The sequence below is a fragment of the Ursus maritimus genome, unplaced genomic scaffold (genome assembly GCF_017311325.1).
Source record: "Ursus maritimus isolate PB19 unplaced genomic scaffold, ASM1731132v1 scaffold_28, whole genome shotgun sequence".
Lineage (NCBI taxonomy): Eukaryota > Metazoa > Chordata > Mammalia > Carnivora > Ursidae > Ursus > Ursus maritimus.
Window position 1 is genome coordinate 2725565 of NW_024425341.1, and position 23381 is coordinate 2748945.

Genomic DNA, 23381 nt, shown 5'->3' on the forward strand with positions numbered 1-23381 from the left:
GGGTGTTGCCCGGCTCTGCGAGGGAGGAAGAAACAGAGTCATGGGTCTTGAGGAATGCCCAGGCACATACCAGAGACATGACATCAGACTCAAGCTTGTCCTTCCCACACTAAGCACGGCTGAAGGCTGGACCCTGATGAGAAAGGATCCTGCCATAAACGATGAGTCACTTCAGCTCTGGTCCTGAGTTTTGTCATTGAAGAAAGGATGAAATTGAACTAGATAGCCCGAAGTTTCTCTTGGCTCCTAACATTGTAACCCTCAACAGTTAGGTGACCTTGTGCTCGTTCCGCTTCCCCAGTTCATGGGGTCCTGTGCCCCTTGGCACACAACCGAGGAGATTAATCACAGTAGCTCACCATCCAATCCTCAGTGCCTGGCATAGTTTCTAGCATTTGGTAGGTGTTACTAATACTCGCGCAGTGAAGAAATGAATGGTCCTCTGCCATGTTGAAGGGTGAGAGGGAGGGTAGGCAAGGAAACAGTGAAGAAATGAATGGTCCTCTGCCATGTTGAAGGGTGAGAGGGAGGGTAGGCAAGGAAACAGGGTAGTAGAAGCCCTCAGAGCGCTCAGTCAGACTGGGAACAAGTTATAAAGAAAAATGAGTGGCTCTCGGCTCTGGGAGATTGCGGAGAAAGAAAGTGGGTCCAAGAAAGGCTTTAGGGAGGAGATGGCGTTTAAACTGAGCTTGACAGATGAAGAGGGCTCTGAATGGTAAGAAGGTCATTTCCCACGGAGGGCCCGTCATGAGCAAGAGCCCGGAGGTGTGAGAGCACGCGTCCTGCCTGGAAGACAGGAAGTGGTCGGGTGGGGTCAGAGCGAATGGATCTCTCCTCCTTTCCTGTGGCCAGGACGGCTTCACTCCTCTAGCGGTGGCTCTGCAGCAGGGCCACGAGAACGTGGTGGCCCACCTCATCAACTACGGGACGAAAGGGAAGGTGCGCCTGCCCGCCCTGCACATCGCGGCACGCAACGACGACACCCGGACGGCTGCGGTGCTGCTGCAGAATGACCCCAACCCAGACGTGCTCTCCAAGGTGAGGGCCAGGCCCTGGGCCGCGTAGCCACTCCCCGAGAACGCGCCGAGACCAGAGAGGGCACTCGCCCTGCGCACAGAGCGCCACCAGCTGCCATGGTGCCTCCGGATTCCCGCTAGTGCCCTGGAGAGCGCCAGGGGACAGCCCCGCGCTAAACCCCCTAGCGAACAAACACCCAGGAAGATGTGCCTCGTGTGGATCAGGAAAGGTTCTTGTTGCCCCCGGTCATCCAGAAAAGTATCCAGGGCAGGCTGGCTCTCCGGCCAGAGTGAAACTTTGGGATCTGGCAGGTGGTGTTCTAGAATTTATCCCCCTCTTTTCCTGGCTGGCCCCTGGTGGAGGAAGGGAGGTGTCCCTACGTGGGGAGATGAGAACGGGGAGGGCTCCGCAGGGGCCTGGACTGCTAGCTGTCTGATGTTTTGAGGCACTGCTGATGCATTCTCTGTAAGTTGGGGCTGTTGACAACTTCTCTATAGTGGGAGTGGGTCGCACTGAGCTAGTCACATGGTCCCTCCACCCCAGGGTCACTGGGTTTTGTCTGGAAGGCTGCTGACTGGATTAGGCACGGTTTTGGGCTTATGGGACAGAATGATGACAATGACCTGCCAAGGGGTCCAAAGGGCCGCCTTTGGCCAGCCCCCTGAGTCACCATGCCCTTTTAGGGAGCTGAAACAATCTCTAGAGAGAAGATCATGGCCCGCATGGCACTTGTCATTCATTAATTAACATCTCTTCATAAGTAACCGTTCACATGAGTGGGCCCTGAAGAGTTTGAGGTAATGCTAGTCCGTGGTTTGTCCACAGGAACCGCAAAACAAAGAATGGGGGTCCCTCAGAGGTGAGACCCAGCTTTGAATATGACTTGCCACAAAGCATTTCTCAACCCCTTCAGCAAACCCTTCCGTCTTGGGTCCTCGGGCCCTGCCGACATTTCCAGAATCCCTGTCCTTATTCTGAGGTGGAAATGGCAGAGCGTGGCTTGTGACAAGTTGTCCCCCTCTGTTGTGCCCCAGACGGGATTCACCCCCCTCCACATCGCAGCTCACTACGAGAACCTCAACGTGGCCCAGTTACTCCTCAACAGGGGTGCCAGCGTCAACTTCACGCCCCAGGTAAGGCCCTCTGGCAGGCCCCGCTCCTGGGCCAGGGCCCTGAGCTTGTCTTCCCCTCACTGTGACACCACAGATTTCCTCCTTACGGCATGAGTGCCCTCGGGTGAGACAGCCCTGGTGTCTCTTAAGGCTTCTCCTTGATGGGTGTCTGATGATCTGCCCATCAGTTTCCATTTGCCCATTCTCGAGGTGGGAAGCCTGGAGGGCAGGGCTTTCTTCTGGTCTGTTGTGATGACACTGAGAGACAGGCCTTGGCCAGATTGCTGCGATTACCCACGATGCTGTCACATCCTCATAGGTTTTGAGATCGTTCCTAGGTGAGAAGTGTCCTAACAGTAGGCTAAAAGTGGCTTCTTGCATTGCTGCCACTGTAGGGCGGGGGCAGGGAGGGGGACAGGGGCATGGGGTGCAGAGCAGCTGCATTCGAGAGGAGGATGCCACAGCCTGACTGGTTCCTGTTCCTCCCCTTCCAGAACGGCATCACGCCACTGCACATCGCCTCCCGCAGGGGGAACGTGATCATGGTGCGGCTCCTGCTGGACCGTGGGGCCCAGATAGAAACGAGGACCAAGGTGGGTGCCAGTGAGCTCCGCGGCAGGGCGGGGGGAGGGAGTTCTGCCTTCCAGAGCCCCCGCTGGGGTGGTGGGCTCTCCGCGACCAGCTAGTGATGGGCCTCCAGCATCCTGGAACAGCCCGCAGCAGGAGCCAGGAGGCAGCAGGAGACACAGCGAGATGTGTCGGAGTTGAGCTGGTCCTTGAGGAAGCATCCTCGCTTCTGTGGCTGCAGTGATACCGCGGGCAGTCTTCCCTCCAGTGGCTCTGATAGGTGCCTTTGGGGCTTTCTCTTTTGGACTCTGTCTTTTAAAGGATGAATTGACACCTCTCCACTGTGCAGCTCGGAATGGGCACGTGCGAATCTCAGAGATCCTGCTGGACCACGGGGCACCCATCCAAGCCAAAACCAAGGTTCGTGCGTCCCTCCCATGAGGAGCATCCTTTCGGCAGGGCTTCAGGTCTGGCCAACTCAGGATCAAATCCCATCTCTGAAAAAGAGAGATGCTAATACTCCTAACTGAACCAGTGTGATGTGTACCCCAATGCCTGTCACACGGGAGACACTCAGTATAGCTCTAATTATCAGCTACATCAGGCACGGCCCACTTTTTCTCTAAAGGGCCAGAGAGTCAATATTTTTAGACTGCGCAAGCCATGCTCTCTGTTGCAACGATTCCACTCTGCCGTTGTAGTAGGAAAGCAGCTATGGATGATATGCAAACTAGCAGTCGTGATCCAATAAAACTTTATTTACAAATATAGGCAGCGGGCCAGATTCTTCACTGAGAACTTCTCAGTTTTCAGTTGGGAAGCATGGTATGACCTCTGTGACATTCTCTGAGTGGCAACTATTAGCTTGCGAGGGCTGCGGTAGCCAAGTGCCTCACACTGGGGGGCTTGAACCGCAGCGGCCCATCGTCCCACAGTCCTAGAGGCTGGAAATCTGAGATCAGAGTCAGCAGGGTTGGTACCTTCAGAGGCTGTGAGGGGGAATCTGTTCCAGGCCTCTCTCCTGGCATCCGGTGGTTGCTTGCAATCTTTGGCATTCCTTTGGCATCACCCTGACCTCTGCCTTCGTGCTCACACAGCGTGGTCTCTGTGTGTGAGTGTCTGTGTCCAAACTTCCCCTTTTTATGACGACAGCAGTCATATTGGGCTAGGCCCCCTCTAAGGACCTCATCGTAACTAACCACATCTGCAGTGACCTGATTTCCAAATAAGGTCACGTTCTGAGCTCCTGGGGTTAGGACTTGAACCTGTGAATTTTGAGGTGACACGGATACCAGCTGTCATGCAGCTTGACTGTGTGCCTCCCTTGCTGAAAATGTTTCCATAGTCCCTTTCTGAAAGCTAAAAACTGGTGACCCCAGTCCCTGAGTTCACGGACTGTCATGAAGCCCCTCCTGCCTGCCTGGAGCTCAGCTCCGCGCCCCCATCACACTCGGCCCTCCTGCAGCTTGCACCGCATAGCTAGGGCTCCCCGAGTTCCCGAAGGATCGCTGCCTCTGGTACAGCACACAGAGCTCCCTTCACTGGGAGGTTCTTCCCCTTCTGTCTTCCTAGAGAAGTCGTAGCTCCAGGCCACCTGCTCCTGAAAGCCTTCTCTCCCCATCCTCCCTCCTGGAAACTCTACCCTCGAGGGACCTCTGTGCTTTGATCTTGCCTTCCCTGATGGTCCCACACTGCGTGGCAACAATGTATCTGTTTCCACCTCTTTTGCCTGTGGGTCCACAAGCTTCCTTCTGCCAAGGATTATGTCTGTTCTCTTTTGTTTCCCCAGAGTTTATCCCATAACCTGGTGCTCATTAATCACTTAATAAATATTTGTTGAATTACTGGGTGAAGGATTGAGTGAAGAGTCTCCTCTGTTTTTAATGTGTTTTTTTTTTTTTTTTAAAGAGATTGCTACCTAAGAAACAGTGAGAGTCCTTAACGAAGTTGGTTAAGTGATGTGTGTGTGTTAGTGGCCAAAAACAGAGGGATTTAGATCCAAGTTCCATGTTGTGGTCATTCATTCATTCAAAAGCACATGACTGAAGGACCACTGTGTGTGTGCCGTGCTCGTAAGGAGATTGTGGGGCATATGAGAGATAAGAGGCACAGTCACTGATCTTAAGAGGCTGGTAAGTACAGAGACACACACCCGACCAGTTAATTCAGCAACTCTATGAGGAAGGTCCGAGTGAGTGGGACTGATGAAGAAAAGCCCACAGAAGTCTAGGGTGGTCAGGGAAGGCATCCCGAAGAGGTCAGCCTGGCTGGAGCTGGCTTGGAGGATTTGATGAGGTGGAAAGGAGAGTGTAGTCAGAGAGCAGCAGGAGCACGAGGGCCAGAGTGAACCAAGCTCACTCAGGAGTCATGTGGAAGCATCATGGAGGGAAGAAGTAGGAAGTGAGGTTGGAATCATCGCCTTGAATTCCCGTGTTCATTTCCTTTGCAACTGCTTGTTTCTCCCTCTTCTCCCAGAATGGCTTATCCCCCATTCACATGGCGGCTCAGGGAGACCACCTTGACTGTGTCCGACTTCTGTTGCAATACAACGCTGAGATAGACGACATCACCCTGGACCATCTGACCCCACTCCATGTGGCAGCGCACTGCGGCCACCACAGAGTAGCCAAGGTCCTTTTGGATAAAGGAGCCAAACCAAATTCCAGAGCCCTGGTGAGTGGGAGGCCACAAGAGAAGGTGCCAGAAGGGCAAAGGCTAAGGGAAGCAGGACCAGAGCTGCATGGCTGAGCCTGGTGGGAAGTGCACCATTCGGTGCCTGGAGGTACCCCCAAGACTCGGGGCCTGGAACATGGCAGTGCCAGCTGGGGCCCAGAAGGCACGGTAGCACGCAGGCGGGCTGGTGACCTTCACACTCCCCGTTCGGCACCCTGATGACAGGCTGAGGTCAGGGGGGAGGGGAATTGGGCCCAGGAGACCTCACTAAGAAGCAGTGTCCATGGTACGTGTGTGGGTTGGGGGTGCCACTCCATCTAAGCCAGCCTGGAGCTGACGAACAGTGATTCCTTATAGGCTGCCTGGCTTTTTTATCTGCTTTGGGGGGGGGGTGGTGAGTGAAATGGGCTGAGTTAAGCATCCTTCCTTTGCTCATGGGCTTAGAGTTTTCCTAGTGCTGGTGTAAAAGTGAGTTCTCGCCTAAAACAAGTTCCCTCCAGGGACTATGGTTCCTCTCCCTCTTGCCCCAGGCCAGGCATTCCTAGGGCAGTGTCGGGGATCTGGTGGGGCCAGAGCTCTGCACAGCACATGTCCTTGACCACCATCTCCTCTCTGCCCACTCCCACAGGGGAGAATTGAGAAGGCAGGGGAGCTACCAGGTTCGCAAGGATGGCTCCTTCATTCATTCAGAAAGCTTTCACTGAGCCCTTGCCACATTCCAGGGACTATTCTGGGGTAGCTGGGGCATTTCTCAACCTCAGCACTATGGACATTTTGGGTCTGATGTTCCTTGTTATGGGGGGGCTGGCTTAGCAGCGTCCTTGCCCCCCCCCCCCCAGTTCTGATATCTTCCTCCCCTGGTTGTGACAATCATCAGTGTCTCCAGACATTGCCAAATGTCCCAAGGGATGGGGTGGGACAAAATCCCCCCCTCCCCACGGAGAACCACTGCCTCCCTGAGTAAAACCCCGGGAAAACAAACACAAAAACAAACAAATAAAACTCCCCGCCCTTGTGGAGTTGACATACACAGCAGAGCTGCTGTCCCGAAATCCACTTTACTAAAAGTGATCGGTGATTTCAGGGGAGAGGGAACACGATTTGCTTCACAAAAGTGCTCTTTATTGTCAGTTTCCCCTGAAGGAAACTTAAAACAGCGGGCCCTTTTTGTGCATCCAAAATATGATTAAATTTTTTAAAAAGGTTTATAAACAACGTGTTCAGAAACGTGCTTGGTGCATGAAAGGGAGAGCCCCCTGCCTCTCAGGGGACTGGCAGTAGTGGACAGTCCAGGCAGTGGGCAGAGGCTGCCTCTTCATCAGCGGGGGGGCTGGGGGCCCCTTGGGCTAGAGTTGTAAGTTCCTGCTTGTCTTCTCCCTGGGGGGGGGCTGCAGAATGGCTTTACCCCCTTGCATATCGCCTGCAAGAAGAACCACACCCGTGTCATGGAGCTGCTACTGAAGACCGGGGCCTCCTTTGATGCCGTCACTGAGGTAGGAGAGCTCCGCAGATGGGCACATGGGCCCATGGTCTTCTTCCAAAGGCTTTCTGGAGAGTTCTTCCTCTTAGCTACATGGGGCTGCAGGACTGCATGTGTGTGTGCAAGTCCTGACTACTGGAAGGGATAAATTGGGTGACCTAGACAAGGGAACGTGTGTCGAGTTTCAGGGAGCTTTCCAAGATCAGGTGCAGGATTTTGAGTTGTGAAGCACACAGAGTCACCCTGCAGTGACTTTTTTCCCCTCCAACCATTTTCCTGGGAGCAAACCCATCTCATTTAACTCCCTTTGCTTGGAAAACCATTTTGCAGCCCCTAGAAACAAGAAAGCACTAGATTCATCCGGCTCTCTCTTCTTTGTAGGAGCAGGAAAGGCTCCTCTGTTCTCATTCCTCTCTTGTGTGTTCCAGTCTGGCTTGACACCTCTCCACGTGGCCTCCTTCATGGGGCACCTGCCCATCGTGAAGAACCTTCTGCAGCGAGGGGCGTCACCCAACGTCTCCAACGTGGTAAGGCCGTGGGGAGAGCAAGGACTCTGTCCTCCGGACGGAGAGCTCAGACCGGAGATCAGATACTGATGCTAAGGTCTCCTCTCTGGGGCTAGAGCGAGAAATCTCACAATAGGAGAGACTTCGGGTTTGGGGAGAATATGTGTGTATCTTGAGCCTTTCCCCGTTAAATTCGTCACACATCTGTCAGTCCTAGGGGTTTTCTTTAGGCAATAATTTGGGAACTTCTGTAAGTGTTGTCGGGGAATACATGTACAGTTTTTAACATTCGTCAGCTCTGAAGTTTACTTTTAAGTATACCGAGAACACACACGCACGCGCACGCACGCACGCGCACGCACACGCGCGCGCACGCACGCACCAGGTGTCATAACCGCGGGCTGGGACGACTCCATCTCTTGGACACAAACCCACCAAGTTACTCCAGGCTGGCACTTTGGAACTCTGCGTGTGTCATTTTGGGAACTCGGCATGCATGAACATGTCTACAATTCTGCTGTTTCACAGAAAGTGGAGACCCCGCTGCACATGGCAGCCAGAGCAGGACACACGGAAGTGGCCAAATATTTGCTCCAGAACAAAGCCAAAGTCAATGCCAAGGCCAAGGTGAGTTCTGGAGGCGGGAAGGAGCCTGGGATGTAAGCAATTCAAGGGCAACGAGGAGAAACCCACCCTTATGAGAGGCCCGGCAGCAGTGCGTGTGGCACAGAGGTTCCTCGTCGTTCCCACGGTGGTTGTCCTGAACGCTGAGACTCTGCTGTGCGGGGTTCTGAGAAGGCTGGAGATAGGTTTGCGTCAGAGCTGTCTGTTCATTAGGTTATGAAAGCCCAAAGAGCATGGCTGGCCTGCACGGCTCGGGGGCTGAAAGGGTTTCATGGTGGTCACAGTCATGGGGTAAGAGGAGAAGCAACTTTTTGGAGAACGTGTTACCAGTGAAAACCAGTCAGGAATTACTTGATCTAAAAAAGGAAGATGCCCCGACTGTAAAAAGTATTCTCGAGGGTTGGGCAAGTGAACAGTACAAATTGCTGCTGAATTTGCAAGGCAGTTGGCTCTGACCAACATTGGGTTTTCCTTCTCTGCCGATGACAGGGGCTCAGTTTAGACTTAGAACTGTGGTTTGTGTTTGGGCCATGCCCGAGGCCCCCAGCTGGGCCCAACAGCACCGAGAACCTACCCCTGAACCCCTTCAGTATCGGGGGGAGGAGGAGCAAGGGTGAGAGGAAAAAGCCATCTTTCCCCTTCAGCAGTTTAGACTTTCCCATGACCCCATTTAAGCAGAGAGGCAGGTATCCGCTCAGACGTGACTTGGGAGACAGGAAGAGCTCCAGTTACACTGTGTGAAACATTTTATGTACACCACCTGCTTGATCCTAACCAGAGCCCTATGAGGTATATTATTGTTCCCATTTTACAGATGGAAGGCTGAGGCTTTAGGCAATTCAGTACAAATAACAGCTAACTGGAAGGATAGTTGTGAGGATTAAGTGAGAGAACGTATTTGTTTCTATAACTCAGAGACTTGATTTGAATCCCAGCTCCTCATCTTACTAGCTGTGTGACCTTAAGAAAGTCACTTGGTGGGGCACCTGGGTGGCACAGCGGTTAAGCGTCTGCCTTCGGCTCAGGGCGTGATCCCAGCGTTATGGGATCGAGCCCCACATCAGGCTCCTCCGCTATGAGCCTGCTTCTTCCTCTCCCACTCCCCCTGCTTGTGTTCCCTCTCTCGCTGGCTGTCTCTATCTCTGTCGAATAAATTAAAAAAGTCTTTAAAAAAAAAAAAAAAAAAAGAAAGTCACTTGGCCTCTCTGGGCCTCACCTTTCTTCTTTGTAAAGTGAGGGGTTGGATTAAGAAACCTTAGTATTCCCTGTTGCTTGTCTTCACTTTGGGTTCCAGGATGACCAGACCCCGCTGCACTGCGCGGCTCGCATCGGCCACATGAACATGGTGAAGCTCCTGCTGGAAAATAATGCCAATCCCAACCTGGCCACCACTGCCGGGCACACCCCCCTGCACATTGCGGCCCGAGAAGGCCATGTGGAGACGGCCCTGGCCCTTCTGGAAAAGGAAGCATCCCAGGCATGCATGACCAAGGTACAGCCTTCTTCCTCCCGTTCTCAAGAGGCAACTGGGTTGTCACCGCTGGTCCTGGGGTGTGGGACGGGCATTCCCACCTGGTCCTCTGCATTGCCTGGATGATGCTGAAAGTAGATAGGGGGCCAGCACCCCCAGACCGGCCACCATCTGTGAGCCCGATGTGTCATCCTTGCCCAGAAAGGTGGTGAAACTGTAGTTTCTCGTCCCCCCACCTAAACTTTATCCCTTATCATGGTCTAGCTATTAGCTCTAGTCAAATCAGGTTCTGGAATACAAGAAGGACTAAGACAACCCTTGCTCTCGACTAGCTGGTAGTGGGATAACAACACAAGATGGTTACGTGCCATCACCAGGGGTGCAGGTGGCAAGTGGGACAGGAAACCCGCTGATTCCTGGGGCCTCGGCCTCTTGGAGGGATCAGACATTGTTGTGTCCTTTACGTGATTGGCGTCTCCATGCCGGCGACGGTGGGACGCCTCCTTTGCCGTGGGCTCTTGCTCTGGGGCAGACGGCTCTGGCACCCCACGGTTCTGACAGCCTGTGTCTCTCCTCAGAAAGGATTTACCCCTCTCCATGTGGCGGCTAAGTATGGGAAGGTTAGGGTGGCGGAGCTGCTGCTGGAACGGGACGCGCACCCAAATGCTGCGGGAAAAGTGAGTTTGAACTTCCCTCCCTCTCTCGGCTCCAGGCCAGAGCCAAGGATACACTTCCCTGCTAGCGCCTCTTGTGTCCATCTTTTGAATGGGCGGCCACCTAGGGGGAAGGGGCTCTGGCAAGACTGCCTTTCTGACAAAGGCCCTGTGCTCTTAGAAAACCTGGGGGCCTTCTCCGAGCGAGTGTGTTGATTGTGCTGCCCCCCCCCCCCGGGGTCTCAGAACAAGGAGGTGGTCCCGGGTCTGGCGGGTTATGCTCTTGAGTGACTTCAGATCAAGACTGGATTTGGGAGGACTTTTAACCAGATCGTACCATGTATGAAAGAAATGATACAGAGCCCCCAACGGTGCTGCCCATAGCTGAAGGGATCACTGGTGGAAAGCCAGCTGAGTGAAGGCTATCGTCTCTGTCGTCTTGTCACCTGCAGAATGGCTTGACTCCCCTGCACGTGGCCGTCCATCACAACCACCTGGACATCGTCCGGCTGCTGCTTCCCCGGGGCGGCTCCCCACACAGCCCCGCTTGGGTAAGTCCGCCCCAGGTCCGCACACCGGGGGCTCCAGCCCCAGACCTGCTCAGGGCCTCAGCCCCTGCAAGGCAGGCCCGGGGCCACCCCGTCGGGCACAGCTGTTCCGGGAGCAGCTGGAGGGTTTTTGTGTTTTGCTTTTATTTTTACCTCAGAGATGTCGCCTCGCTCACACAAATGTTACCTGCAGTAATTGCTGCTATTTGGAGACCAGGAGTGGGGTGGGAAATGGGTAACACTTCTCAGCAACAGGTTACCTCGCAGAGCTGGGCTTCGTGTTACACAACAAATGGGTTCCCCAAACTACAGCGTGTCAACGGAGTTCTGCCAGCTGCGTTTTGTCAGCTGGCTGCCAAAGGTCAGTTGGAAAACGGGGGGGGGGGGGGGGGGCGGTGAACCCTGGTCTCAGATTCTGACTCCATTTGGTGCTGGCGGCACAGTGTCCCCACTTTGAGAAAGATCGAGGATTTCAGGGGAACCTGCCGTAACCTTGAAGGGGGCTATTTCAAGTGTGAATAGTCAGCCCCAAATGTATTTCCCGTATGAGTTCAGATTTTAAATCACGGTGTTTTTAATAAGGCACACCCACCTGTATTACGTGGTGGACACAAGGCCGGTGTGTCAGCCCCTGAAGAGTAGCAGGCTCATTGCCTCTCGGGGGAAGCAGGTAAAGGGAGTTGACTGGGCTTGCTTATGTAAGATCAGACTTGGTGGGGGGGTGGCGGGGAGCCAGAACAAGGTGAAGGGATAAAGCTGGACACGAGGATCATTTTTGGGGACAGGCTGCCTTGTGTGGGACCAGAGGGTGTGTGGTGTTTGTCTGTGAGGGGAGGGGGCTGATGGCCATGCAGGGGAGGAAGGGGAGGGAGGGGGCAGGGCTCTGACACAAAGGGTTCACCCATGATCCCTGCCCCGGGAGCTCACTACAGGGCAGCCAAGACTCAGAAAACCGGGTAATTTCGGGGAGAGCACATCCCAGTGCTCAGCCATGTGGCAGGGGGAGCCACGGGGAGGGGGGGTGGTGTGTGATGACAGCTGACACCTGCTGACTTCAGTGGGAACAGAGCCCAGAGTCAGGGAAAATCGGTGCGGGCTTCGGTTTGTCTTCCCTCCTCAGATTAGATGCTCATCTGAATTTTCCAGCATCACTTTGCCGGAGACACAGCATCTCCCAGACACCTCTGTCTCCTTGGGCTCCTGTCCCCGCTGTTGTAGCAAGCCCACGTCACTGTGTAGACGGAGCATGCGGCCCTGCTAAGATGTGACTTACTCCTGCCTCTAAAAATAAAGAGCTGGACTCCCGCCTCCTCACTCCCCTCCTGATATAAAAGAACTTGGAGCCAGGTTGATGGTATTTAAAGAGAGCCTTATCCAAGTACAGACCTTGTACAGATGGGGTTTGTTTCCATGGCAAAAAATAGTTTCCCAAGTAGTCTGGCAATTTTGTAGAATTTCACATGCAGATCTCTCTGCACCCAAACCAAACCCTCCCCCTTCTAATTTTGATGCTAATGTTGTTTTAACATTTAGGCAGATCTCTTGCCAGCACGAGCTTTCTTTCGGATGAGCTCATTTCCTTGGGGAAGAAGACCTTTTGGGGGCACACAGCCGTCCCTAACCTCTCTACCTAGCCGCCCCTTGTCCTTGTCACCTACAGAAGGTCATTCATTCCCTCTAATGCTGCTTTTTGGGAAGCGCAGAGGGGCAGTCTGTGTTCTGAGACCACCAGCTGTCGGTTTTAACCAGGGGTCACCTGGCCTGAGCTGCCTCCAACAAAAGGGTGCCCTTTGCCAGGACAGGGTGCTACTTTTGCCAGTGTGGACCCCCACAGCTGCTCAAGTGACCTGGACTCCTGATTATACTACCATGAAGATACTGCAGCTTTCGCTCCAGTTCCTGCCCCTCGTCTGTGAAAAAGAGTCCTAATAATCGTTGCTTTCATGCTGTGGATATTTGCTAGGGATTGGGCTCTGTTTAGGGCTTCAGCAACCTCATCCCAGTTCCTCCTGTGACGGCACGGAGAAGTCGGCGTTCTCTGGTGCTCCCCTCACAGAGAGATCCCCTTTGGGGACGGCTCGAATCTCAGGCTTCACCCAGTGAGCCGCACCTCTTTCTTTGCCTTCTGTTGGTATGATCCAAACATTATTTTGTTTAGTTAATATTATAATCAAAATGTTGATCTCATTATGGGAACACAGCCTAAAAAGAATGTATTCTCTTTTTTTTTTTTTTAGAAAGGAACACTCAAATGAATTATCTTACGTAATTATTCAGAGGAAATGATTTTTTTAATTCAATAGCATTCTTTGGGTAAATTACAAGTTTCCCTGTCCTCCAATGCTATAAAACGGGAATGTTACTATACTGTCAGATCCCCTTTGTCCTCTTTCCTTTTTGTGAACAGTGGTCCTGGCAGAATGGTTTGCACAGTCAGAGACGGGCAGGGAGGTTCAGTTCTTGCGGGTAGCCGGAAGAATGCTGGTGAAGGTGGGGAACCAACATCTCCTTCCATGCGCTCTGGGACTAGTGTGCGTGTGCTTTGAAAGTCATGGGTCCTGCTCAGAGGTCCTCAGGCCCGGTCTCTCTTCTAGCCCTGAACGTGCAGGGGGCCTCACGACAAAGTGTGGTCCCTGGGCCGGCAGCCTCAGCATCACCTGGAAACTTGTGAGAAACGCAGAATTTGGGGCCTCCCTAGAACTTCTAAGTCAAGTCTACATTTGAGCAAGATCCTGAGTGTTTTGTGTGCACATTGTGGTTTGAGAAGCACTCTTCCAGCCGAAAGAAACTCAGCTCTGGGGTCTGCAGGCCGGCGTGGGTCTTCTGTTGTTTCTTTACTAGGTGACATTAGATAAGGCACTTAACCTCGCCGAGAGCTGACTTCTTTAGCCACAAAATGAAATAATAATAAAAATGCCTGCCTGACTTGCTGTACGGGGGACCATGGAAGTAGAAGGGGTTTCTGACAGTGAGGGCCAAAGCAGACTTCATCTGTCTGCAGCAGGACGAGGAGCTCACTCTGGAACGTAAACCCATGAGCTGCTTCCTTCCCTGGAAAAGCCTTCCTACCAGAGAGAGAGAGACCAGCTGAATAAACAGTATATGGTGTCACATTTTGGCCAGGCGCCGTCGTCTCGTCATGGCCTCAAACATCTTGTTAAACCAGTGCACTGACAAACCGTATGCAGGTTTATTACTTTTGTATCTTTATTTTGGAAAACACCTTCACATATATTATCATATTTTATCCATCCAACAGCTGCCAGAAAAGAACAAGTTGGATGTCATTATCCTATTTAAATGCCTTTTAAAAATACAGAAGGGTGTCTAGAGGACACGGACTCTCCAGTCACCCGGCTAGTTAATGTGGAAGGAGGACTGACTCCAGGTCCCCGGTTCCTCGCCGGGGACACCAGTCTCTCTGAGACCAGCAGCCCCAGCCCGCTAGCCCAGGGGGAGCCCAGGGCCCATTGCACAGGAAAGAAGAGGGCTCTCTGATCCTTTTCTTTCATGAAATGCTGGGGCGGGGGGGGGGGGGGTGTTCTTGCAGACAGGAGCCTTTCATTTACTTACCGGGCTTCCAGTTCTTCCGTGAGCTGTCTGCTTGACTGCTAGCTTTTGCGGTGGCCGAGCACGTCCTGCTCAGAGCATGAGCACAGAAAATAGGGGGTGAGGAGAGGCACAGGACAGTTGCCGGCTGGGATGTGGGGGACGTGCGGATCCTTGAGAGCCGTCTCCAAATCAGAGGGATTTGGTTGGCTGGTTTGTTGACTTTAATTGCTGTCCTTGGTGACACACCAGCTGTGCTCAGGGGGCGTGCAGCAGGCCAGGAAGCAGGCCGTGTCCTCCCTCCAAGGGTTGGACGTTTGAGGCGTGTGCTTGTCCACTCAGCACTCCTGTAACCAGGCTCCCGGGCTGCTTCTGTTTCAGAATGGCTACACCCCTTTGCACATCGCTGCCAAGCAGAACCAGATGGAGGTGGCCCGCAGTCTGCTGCAGTACGGGGGGTCAGCGAATGCCGAGTCGGTGCAAGGTGTGACCCCCCTTCACCTGGCTGCCCAAGAGGGTCACGCGGAGATGGTGGCTCTGCTGCTTTCCAAACAAGCCAATGGCAATCTGGGGAACAAGGTAAACACGGCTTCCCAGATCTGCCCTGTCATCTCGGTAAATGTTTTCTTAGTAGCTAACTAGATATTCTGTCTGAATATTAAGCACCTACTGTGTGCTCAGGTTCTGAGTTCAGTGGTGTGAGTGTGTGAGTGTGTGTGTGTGTGTGTGTGTGATCCTATAACAGCCCCGTGTAGGCTTTATCTGAGTTTTATAGATGAATAAACAGGGTCAGAAAGGTTGCTCACACCCCAGGTTGCATGACCCTGAGCCTACCTGATGCCAGAACCTTTTCTAATTAGATTGACTCAAGGATCTGCAAAAAGATAATACTAAAATCCATAATACACTTTCTCAAATATAGGCCAGTGTCTACCTTCAGGAATGTGGTAAGTAATTTGGTACTAAATATTCTTTTTCTGTGGGAGAATATTTTTAAATGCCCATCAATACACTAAACTAGCAGTTACCAACCCAGGGACTATGATGGAGGAGTACGGGTCCGTCCAAGACTACACAGCATTGTGGGAGGATGGGCACGTGAGCATTTTTCTAGGTGAGGTCTTCATAGTTTTTCTCAGCTTCTCAAAGGAATGCACGACCCAAGAAAGACTAAGAATCACTTGTTTTTTTATTTTTTTATTATTTTTTTATAATAATATTTTTATTATATTATGTTAGTTACCATACAGTACATCCCTGGTTTCTGATGTAAAGTTCCATGATTCATTACTTGCGTATAACACCCAGTGCACCATGCAATACGTGCCCTCCTTACTACCCATCACCAGCCTATCCCATTCCCCCACCCCCTCCCCTCCGAAGCCCTCAGTTTGTTTTCCAGAGTCCATAGTCTTTCATGGTTCATTCCCCCTTCTGTTTACCTCCCTTTCTTCTTCCCTTTCTTCTCCTACCGATCTTCCTACTTCTTATGTTCCATAGATGAGTGAAACCATATATATATTCTTAAATAATAGTTTTACTGAAATATAATTTAAGTACAATAAAATTCATCGCTTTGAACTGTCTTATCGGTGGTTTTTAGTATATTTCAGAATCGGGCCACCATCACCACTGTCTAATTCCAGGACATTTTCATCACCCCACAAAGAAGCCTCATTGGCAGCCACACCCCATTTTCCCCAAACCTCTCAGTCCCCATCAACCACTAAGCTATTACCTCTTCGAATTGGCCTATTTTGGACATTTCATATCATGGAACCATTAGAAAGAGCCACTTCCTTAGATGGTAAGGGAACAGTTTCAGAAAGGCAAGCGTTTTAAGGACATGCCGATCTGTTAAAACCTGTAGACCCATTGGTTCTTTTGGCACAGGCTTGGACAGGCGACCCCCAGGAGGGCACTGTGAAGGCAGGACCATTATATTGGATTGGATGCTTGGTTTCTTGCTTGTGCCGTGCCATTTCACGCAGGCTTTGTGAGGGGCCACGAGGGCGATGGTGAGTCTCTATACTGGAGACATCCTCAGTCATCCACACGCCACCTCACGGGTGAATTACCGTGTTATCCCAAGGATCAGGCAAGGCGCCCAGAGACTTGTGACTGAGCTAGGACTGTTCTGCCTGCTCTGGCCTCAGCTGCGGAGCGTTACTGCTTATGGGCCTCTGGTCAGCTGGCAGGAAAGCTCCGGACAGGCCCTGCCCCCGCTTCTGACTACAGAGGCATCATAGGTCCGTTTGTCCCATAGTTAGGGGAGCGTATTCTGTAGGGTATGGGGGAGAGAAGACTTTCCTGACATTTTGGTGTGAGAGTACACATACACGTATCAGATCACATCTCCGGGGCCCCCTTCTCCTCCTGAGAAAGGTGTCCTGAGAACTCCCAAGAATGTGGTAGTTTCAGTGCCAATAGGGCTGTCCATCCTTTGACAGTGAGGCATGGACTGTGACGTGTAGTCACGTGCTACGTTTAAGTGGCACGTTGTGCTTTCCAGTGTGTTTCATCTGTGTTTTCTTAGATGGTCAGTGATCACCTCTATTTTCTAGATAAGGAGAGCAGGGTCTGAGGCTTATCTCAAATCAGGAAAATAGGGAATGTTATAAATGGAAAGTTCCATAAAGTTTATCTAGTTCAGAGGTCAGCAACCTAGGGCCCATGGGCCAAAACCAGCCCACCACTTGTTTGTGTAAATAAAGTTTTATCAGAACATAGCCATGCCTGTTTGTTTCCATGTTGGCCATAGCTGCTTTCTCACTGTAACTGACAGAGTTGGGTACTTGTGACAGAGGCATGCGCCTAGAATATTGACCATCTGGCTCTTAGCAGAAAACGTTGCTGACCTCTAATTTCGCTAAACCACCTCATTTTTTAGGTAAGGATGTAGAGGCCCAGAGCTGGAAGAGCTTCGTCCAAGGTCACACAGCTGTGTGGTGGTTGCACAGACAGATTGGGCTCCTAAGCCTCCGTGCTCTTTCACGGTGGCCCGGGATTCTCTACCGGACACAAGGTGATGAACTTCTTTTTCTTTCCAGAGCGGACTCACCCCCCTCCATCTGGTAGCACAAGAAGGCCACGTTCCAGTGGCGGATGTGCTCATCAAACACGGTGTCACTGTGGACGCCACCACCCGGGTAAGGCAGGCACTTCCGCGTGGGCTTGGCCTCCCTTCTCCCCGGTGTGTGCCCCTTGTCCTGCCCGGTGCTGGCCTCCCCCACCCCCACTTCAGAGGCAGCTGTTCACAGAGCTTTGACACCCCAAGGACTCAGCAGCACGTTCTTCTCTGCCACTTCTTGGGATGACAGTGGAGTGTGAAGGCACTGACCCTAATGTCCTTACTTTCTGGTGGGGAACTTTGAAATGTTCCTAGACCTTTGAACCTCTATAGTGAGAAATGAAGAGGAATGTTTCATCATGATTCGATGCCTTTCCTAGATGAGCAGTGTGTCAAGATGTCAGGCTTCGCTTGGAAATTCAGCCCCTTTTATTCCAGCAATTAGTTACATTCTGTTCAACTTTCTGTGAACAACTTCTGTGTGCGAGGAGCTCTGTGGGGTAGTTGAGGATAACAGGGTGCACAGCACACAGGGGGGACCCTGCCTGGAGGACTTGCAGTCCAGTGTGGAGGGGACGATGGTAGGAGGTTGGAGGGGGGGACCTCCGGTCAACCATGTGATGTTGAAGTCTCTTTGAGAAAAATTTAGCAACTGTTTGATCACCAGCTGTCTGCAGCTTCACCAGGAATCTGCTTAAAGCCCAACAATGTTCTGGATCTTTGAGGCTTTTCTGGGCCCACTTAGGTCTTTTGGGGTCCTACAGGAGAGACCCTATACTGTGAGTTAGAATTGGGGGTCCCAAAGCCATACAATTGCTTGAGGTCCAGCCTGCAGGGTTTCAAGATGGTTTCTGGGATCTGGTACCAGCTCCCTGGGGACACTTAGAACCAAAGGGCTCGGGGAACCTTGGCTTGTCAGCCTTTAAGGAAGCACCCAACTGTTCAGCAGAACAGATTCCTTGAAAATGAGCTCCTGGGGCACCTGGGTGGCACAGCGGTTAAGCGTCTGCCTTCGGCTCAGGGCGTGATCCTGGCGTTATGGGATCGAGCCCCACATCAGGCTCCTCTGCTATGAGCCTGCTTCTTCCTCTCCCACTCCTCCTGCTTGTGTTCCCTCTCTCGCTGGCTGTCTCTATCTCTGTCGAATAAATAAATAAAGTCTTTGAAAAAAAAAAAAAAGAAAATGAGCTCCTTTGCAGCCTAAGCTCCAATCAGTCAGTAAATACTCCAGGCCTGGTTGTTTCAAGCAATGACCAGTTCCTATAAATTCCATTCCATTAAACTCGATAGCCTTCGTGGGGTTTTTGGACAGTGGGATTTCACCTTTCTAGTGGAAATAAGTATGTTCTTGTCCCAGGTCGGCAGCAACCTCCATGCAACTGTGTATCCCCGTTGGAGCCCCCTTCCCAGCAGACAGCCCAATGGCAGCTCTTTCCCTCTGGACTGATCTCCCCCAGCTTCTGTTACCTGTGACTTCCCTGCTTTGCTGCTGCTTCCTCCCACCTCCTCTTTTCTGTCTCTCCCTCTATGTGCTGCCTCGGAATGGGGGCCCCACTGTTTCTCTCTACACTCGTTCTCGTCTGCAGGACTTTCACCTCGCATAGGCGTCTCCTCGCCTAGACCTCTTCATGGGGTTCAGTGTCCGTTTTCTAGTCGCCTACTTGGCATGTCCACTTGGCGCTCGCAGACACCTCAAACTTGATTTGTCCGAAACCAAACACTGTTCCTTCCCAGGCCAGTGGCGTCCAGTAGCAGTGGCAGGACAGCTGGCACCCCGTGGCAGCTGCCAGCCTTCCAAAGGGCTTCCCTGGCCGTCATCCTTTTTAAGCAGCTCTGCTAAGGATTGCGGTAATGCCCAGCCACAATGGCTCCGGGGATGCCTGTCAGCCCTCCTGCTCATTCATTCTCACCTCTTGCTTTTCAGATGGGTTATACTCCACTCCACGTGGCCAGTCATTATGGAAATATCAAGCTGGTGAAGTTTCTGCTACAGCACCAGGCAGACGTCAATGCCAAGACTAAGGTACGAGAACACTGGAGAGCTAATCTCTATACTTCTTAAGTGCCAAATTAGGATACAGAGTTACTCTGGGTGTGCCTGGGGCTCTGCTACAATGTTAAGCCTTGACCCTGGAGGAGGAAATGAGGAAAATGCATTTTTTGTGGGTTTCATTTAGAAGACAGGCTCTGTAGTATGTGGGCAGTTCTTTCTCTTATAGCTAGTTAATCCTGCCAAAATGTCACCTTGATTTTACAGCAAGGATACAGTCCCTTGCACCAGGCGGCCCAACAAGGACATACAGACATCGTGACACTGCTTCTCAAAAATGGTGCTTCCCCAAACGAGGTCAGCTCGGTAAGTACCCACCAGTTTCCTGATTTCGGAAAGCTGTTCTCACGGGCAGCTCTGTAAGACCCCTATAAACCACAGAAGCTCGTTACCTATCCCTTCTGCCCGTCTGGGGCATGGGCAGGCTGCAGTGACTGTAGGTTCTGGTGACTGTAGGTTATCCCTTTTTTTAAAAAACTTTATTTATTTGGGAAAGAGAGAGCATGCGCGAGCATGAGTGGGGGGCAGAGGGAGAGGGAGAAGCAGACTTGATCTGAGGACCCTGGGATCGTGACCTGAGCCGAAGGCAGATGCTTAACCAGCTGAGCCGCCCAGGGGCCCCTGTAGGTTACCATTTTAAGTACCATTTACCCTCCCCTTTTTACCTTTATTTAAATATCACCTTTGAAACTGTTTCTATATGATGCGAAGCTGCTGTCAGTATAGTACAAGCGAGCACAACAAACGTCTTGGGTGTTTCCTGCCGTTTCGGGGCTCTGGGGTTGTGTTTGGCATCGTTGATCATGGTTGAGTGGGGCCTCCCCATCCGACGACGTGAAGGCTTTCCTAGACCTTCTCCATCCAGCTCTGGAAGCGTGCGGCCCTTTGACTGGAGATGTGGCTGCAAAGCTTATAACTGTGGTTGGAGCTGAATCTGCACGGGGCCCAGGGCACATCCTGGGACTGGAGGACTCAAAAGACGAAGAGAGCCTCCACATCTACTTACTTCCACGTAGCTCTGCTTCTTCAAATCAGAGTAGAAAATATACCCCGCCCCTGGCTCTGGTGACCGTGATTTCCGACTGGCTTAGCTAGTTCATTGACGTGTATATGGATTATTGTAACTATTTCGACGCTGGGTAACGGACACCCAAAGAACCGGGGTTGGGAGCAGCGAGCAGCATTGCTCTTCGCTTTCGTGTTCCAAAATTGCATATGGTGCCTTCTGGACCCATTCCCTCCGGTTGGTTTGGTTCCCTCTTGGCAGTTCTTGGCATGTGCTGGCAAGATTTCCCCTTTTCTCACTTCGAAACTCCCGCGCTACGGATTTAGAGTCTCCGTGCCCGCCTCTCCCCAGCACCCGGTCTTGGCGAGCATCGTTGCTAACCCCCGTCTGGGCTCACACATGCGCACACCTTGCTCTGGGCTCCGAGGGGCAGCGTGTCTGCGGGAGCTTGGTCTGTGTGAAAGGGGCGGTGCTTTCCCCCCAGAGTCCGTTCCTTGTGTGATCCCGCTCTCTCTGCTGTTTTCCCCAGAATGGAACCACACCTCTGGCAATAGCCAAGCGCTTGGGCTACATTTCTGTCACCGACGTGCTCAAGGTTGTCACGGATGAACCCAGTTTTGTGGTATGTCGACTCCTCCCCTGCACCCGCCACCCCAGACACACACAGCCTGACAGGGCGCCCCGTGGGTTATTCCGGGAAGAAGAGCGCATTCTGGGGCCGGGGTAGGAAGCACCCGGCCAAGGCGGGGCTGGGGCCCGCAGGGGAGTGTTCTCCATCGCGCGGAGTTGTACTGCCACCTAGTGGCGAGAAGAGTTAGGGCTGTGCGCAGAGCTAAGGGGGCAAACAGCAAGAAGGGGTGGGGGCAGAGACGAGGCAGGAGGAAGCTGGTGTGGCCTGCTCACGCCCTTGCCAGGCATCAGCTCTCAGGCCGAGGGCAAGGACAAACCTCCTTTCCCACCTCCTTCCTGTCTCCACAGTCATAACCAGGTAACTGCTGGATCGGTGAAAGGGCCCACTGTTCTACTTGGGTTGAATTCTCTTCTTTTTCTCAATTTAGCTAACCAGTGACAAGCACCGGCTGAGTTTCCCTGAGACGGTAGATGAGATCTTGGATGTCTCTGAAGATGAAGGTAAAGTCTAGGATTAACAAAAAGAGGGGGGCAAGTCAGGATGAAGGGAGCACAGGGGGCGGTGAGCCCCCCCCCTTGCTGTGGTCTCCTGGCTACCTGCCATACTGCACACCCTCGGTCCACCGGTCTGTATTGAAGCCAGAGGGAACCGCTTAATGATGTCATCTTGTTATCAAAAATACTCCTTTAGTGTAATTTTAGGAGAAGGAAAAATTGACATGTCGGAGATTAAAATATAAAATTCTGTGAAGTTTCCTAAATATTTGAGTGTTTACATATATAATACATGGAGTATGATTCTACTCAGATCAACTCTCAGACCGTAAAGAACTACGATAAAACTTAGCCTGAGATTTTCCTTGTGCTTTGAACAAATAACAAGCTATTCATTTAAATTCTGTAAGAATCTTTCTTAATAAGCTACGCTTCTGTCCCCATAGTGGGTCAGTAAGTTTTGGAGTGTATCCATTATTATGAAATGACTAGCGTTTCAGCTTCTGTGACCCACAGAGTGCTTGCAGTATTTTTTCTTGCCCCACATAAGCCCATCTCATCAGGGAAGTCTGAGGGGACCCCTTGTGATGTAAAATGGTGGGGTTGATCTGGATTCTCCCTCCAGCCCCTGGTGGTATAACCGTGTTGGCAAGATGATTAAAGCTCCTTTTGTGTCCCATTTAATGATATGCCTCTTGCTTTAACTGACTTCAATCCTGTCCTTTCTTAAACTTGGCTCTTCTTTGCTTTCCAGGAACCGCTCATATAACTATAATGGGTATGAAACACTTTCTGTTCCCTGTGGCCCTTTCTCACGAGTGCATTCCACCCTAAGCAGTCCCTGCTTTCACTAATGCATTCCCGCTTTCCACCCTCCTCTCATGGCTAACAGTCTGGAGCCGGGAGCTTGACTCTAACAGGAGATGTACACCTGTAAGATCCATGCCCAGGCGGGTGGCTCCCGCCTGTCCATTTCCGTGTCTGTGCCCATGCCACCGTGTTCGTGATCATAACTGCATGAGCCGTTCTTCCATTCTGTCAGCTCCAGATCACAGAGCCAGGCCACTCCCCGCTAAGTGACAGTAAATGACACTGCAAGGTCGAGGGCTCCCACTCCAGTCCAGGCAAGGAGAGAGGAACAAAGAGGCAGTCTGGCTTGCACACGTAGTTTGAACCTTTTTGGAAGGGACTTAGGAAGTAATGAGGTTTCGGCTGCCGTGATTGCCAAAAACCCTAGAGCCCTTCGGAATGAATGGGTTCAGTCCATTGTAGTTGATCCTTCTGCAGTGTGCCGTGTGGCAAAGGACAGAATCAACTCTTTCCTTGTGTCTGTGTACCCTGCAAGGGCTGTTTTGAGGTGCAGCTTGCCAAGCCAAGGAAGTCCTTTCTGGACTGTATTTTTTGTCTTCTACAAAGCCTGCGGTAGACTAAGCTGTTAGGAGCTGGCTGCCTTGCTCTGTGCACCGGGGCAGGAGGAGCAGGACTGGCCGAAGACACTGTTAGTGGTCCCCTTGGAGCAGCAGGGACCTTGCTCCACTCCTCGGGAGCCAGCACTGAGAGGAGGAGCGGGAGAGCACTTTTTAAAAAGAAAGAGGAGTTCTCCTTCTTGTCCCTCACGTCCGCTTGTGTGGTTTCAGGGGAAGAACTCATCTCCAAGGCTGAGAGGCAGGATTCCAGGGATATAGATGAAGAAAAGGAGCTGCTGGATTTCGTGCCGAAGCTGGACCAAGTGTAAGGAGTGGGCATACCGTGGACACGCAGGTCCAGCCCTGGGACACAGAGGAGAGGGACTTCTGACAGAAGGCCAGGCCCCACATGTGCCACTGATGGGGATGGGATGCCGGGTGGTCGGACTGTGGGTCCAGCTCCTTACGATCAGTGAGCTCTGCGCCTCGACAGCCGGGGACATAGAGTTGTGTCCCGCGCCCCC

At 52.2% G+C, this 23381-nt stretch overlaps 1 protein-coding gene across 1 annotated transcript in view; it reads left to right on the top strand.

The window, feature by feature from the left end:
• The window catches only part of ANK1 (ankyrin 1), a 130762-nt gene that overhangs the window by 62893 nt on the left and 44488 nt on the right, over window positions 1-23381 (top strand). The window contains exons 6-24 of the mRNA XM_040643221.1: window positions 853-1038; window positions 2052-2150; window positions 2624-2722; window positions 3018-3116; window positions 5172-5369; window positions 6764-6862; window positions 7278-7376; window positions 7884-7982; window positions 9274-9471; window positions 10029-10127; window positions 10556-10654; window positions 14582-14779; window positions 17251-17349; window positions 19195-19293; window positions 19528-19626; window positions 20856-20948; window positions 21385-21457; window positions 22206-22229; window positions 23089-23182. Coding sequence (XP_040499155.1) covers window positions 853-1038; window positions 2052-2150; window positions 2624-2722; window positions 3018-3116; window positions 5172-5369; window positions 6764-6862; window positions 7278-7376; window positions 7884-7982; window positions 9274-9471; window positions 10029-10127; window positions 10556-10654; window positions 14582-14779; window positions 17251-17349; window positions 19195-19293; window positions 19528-19626; window positions 20856-20948; window positions 21385-21457; window positions 22206-22229; window positions 23089-23182 — 2153 coding nt within the window. The remainder of the gene's footprint in view (window positions 1-852; window positions 1039-2051; window positions 2151-2623; window positions 2723-3017; window positions 3117-5171; window positions 5370-6763; window positions 6863-7277; window positions 7377-7883; window positions 7983-9273; window positions 9472-10028; window positions 10128-10555; window positions 10655-14581; window positions 14780-17250; window positions 17350-19194; window positions 19294-19527; window positions 19627-20855; window positions 20949-21384; window positions 21458-22205; window positions 22230-23088; window positions 23183-23381) is intronic.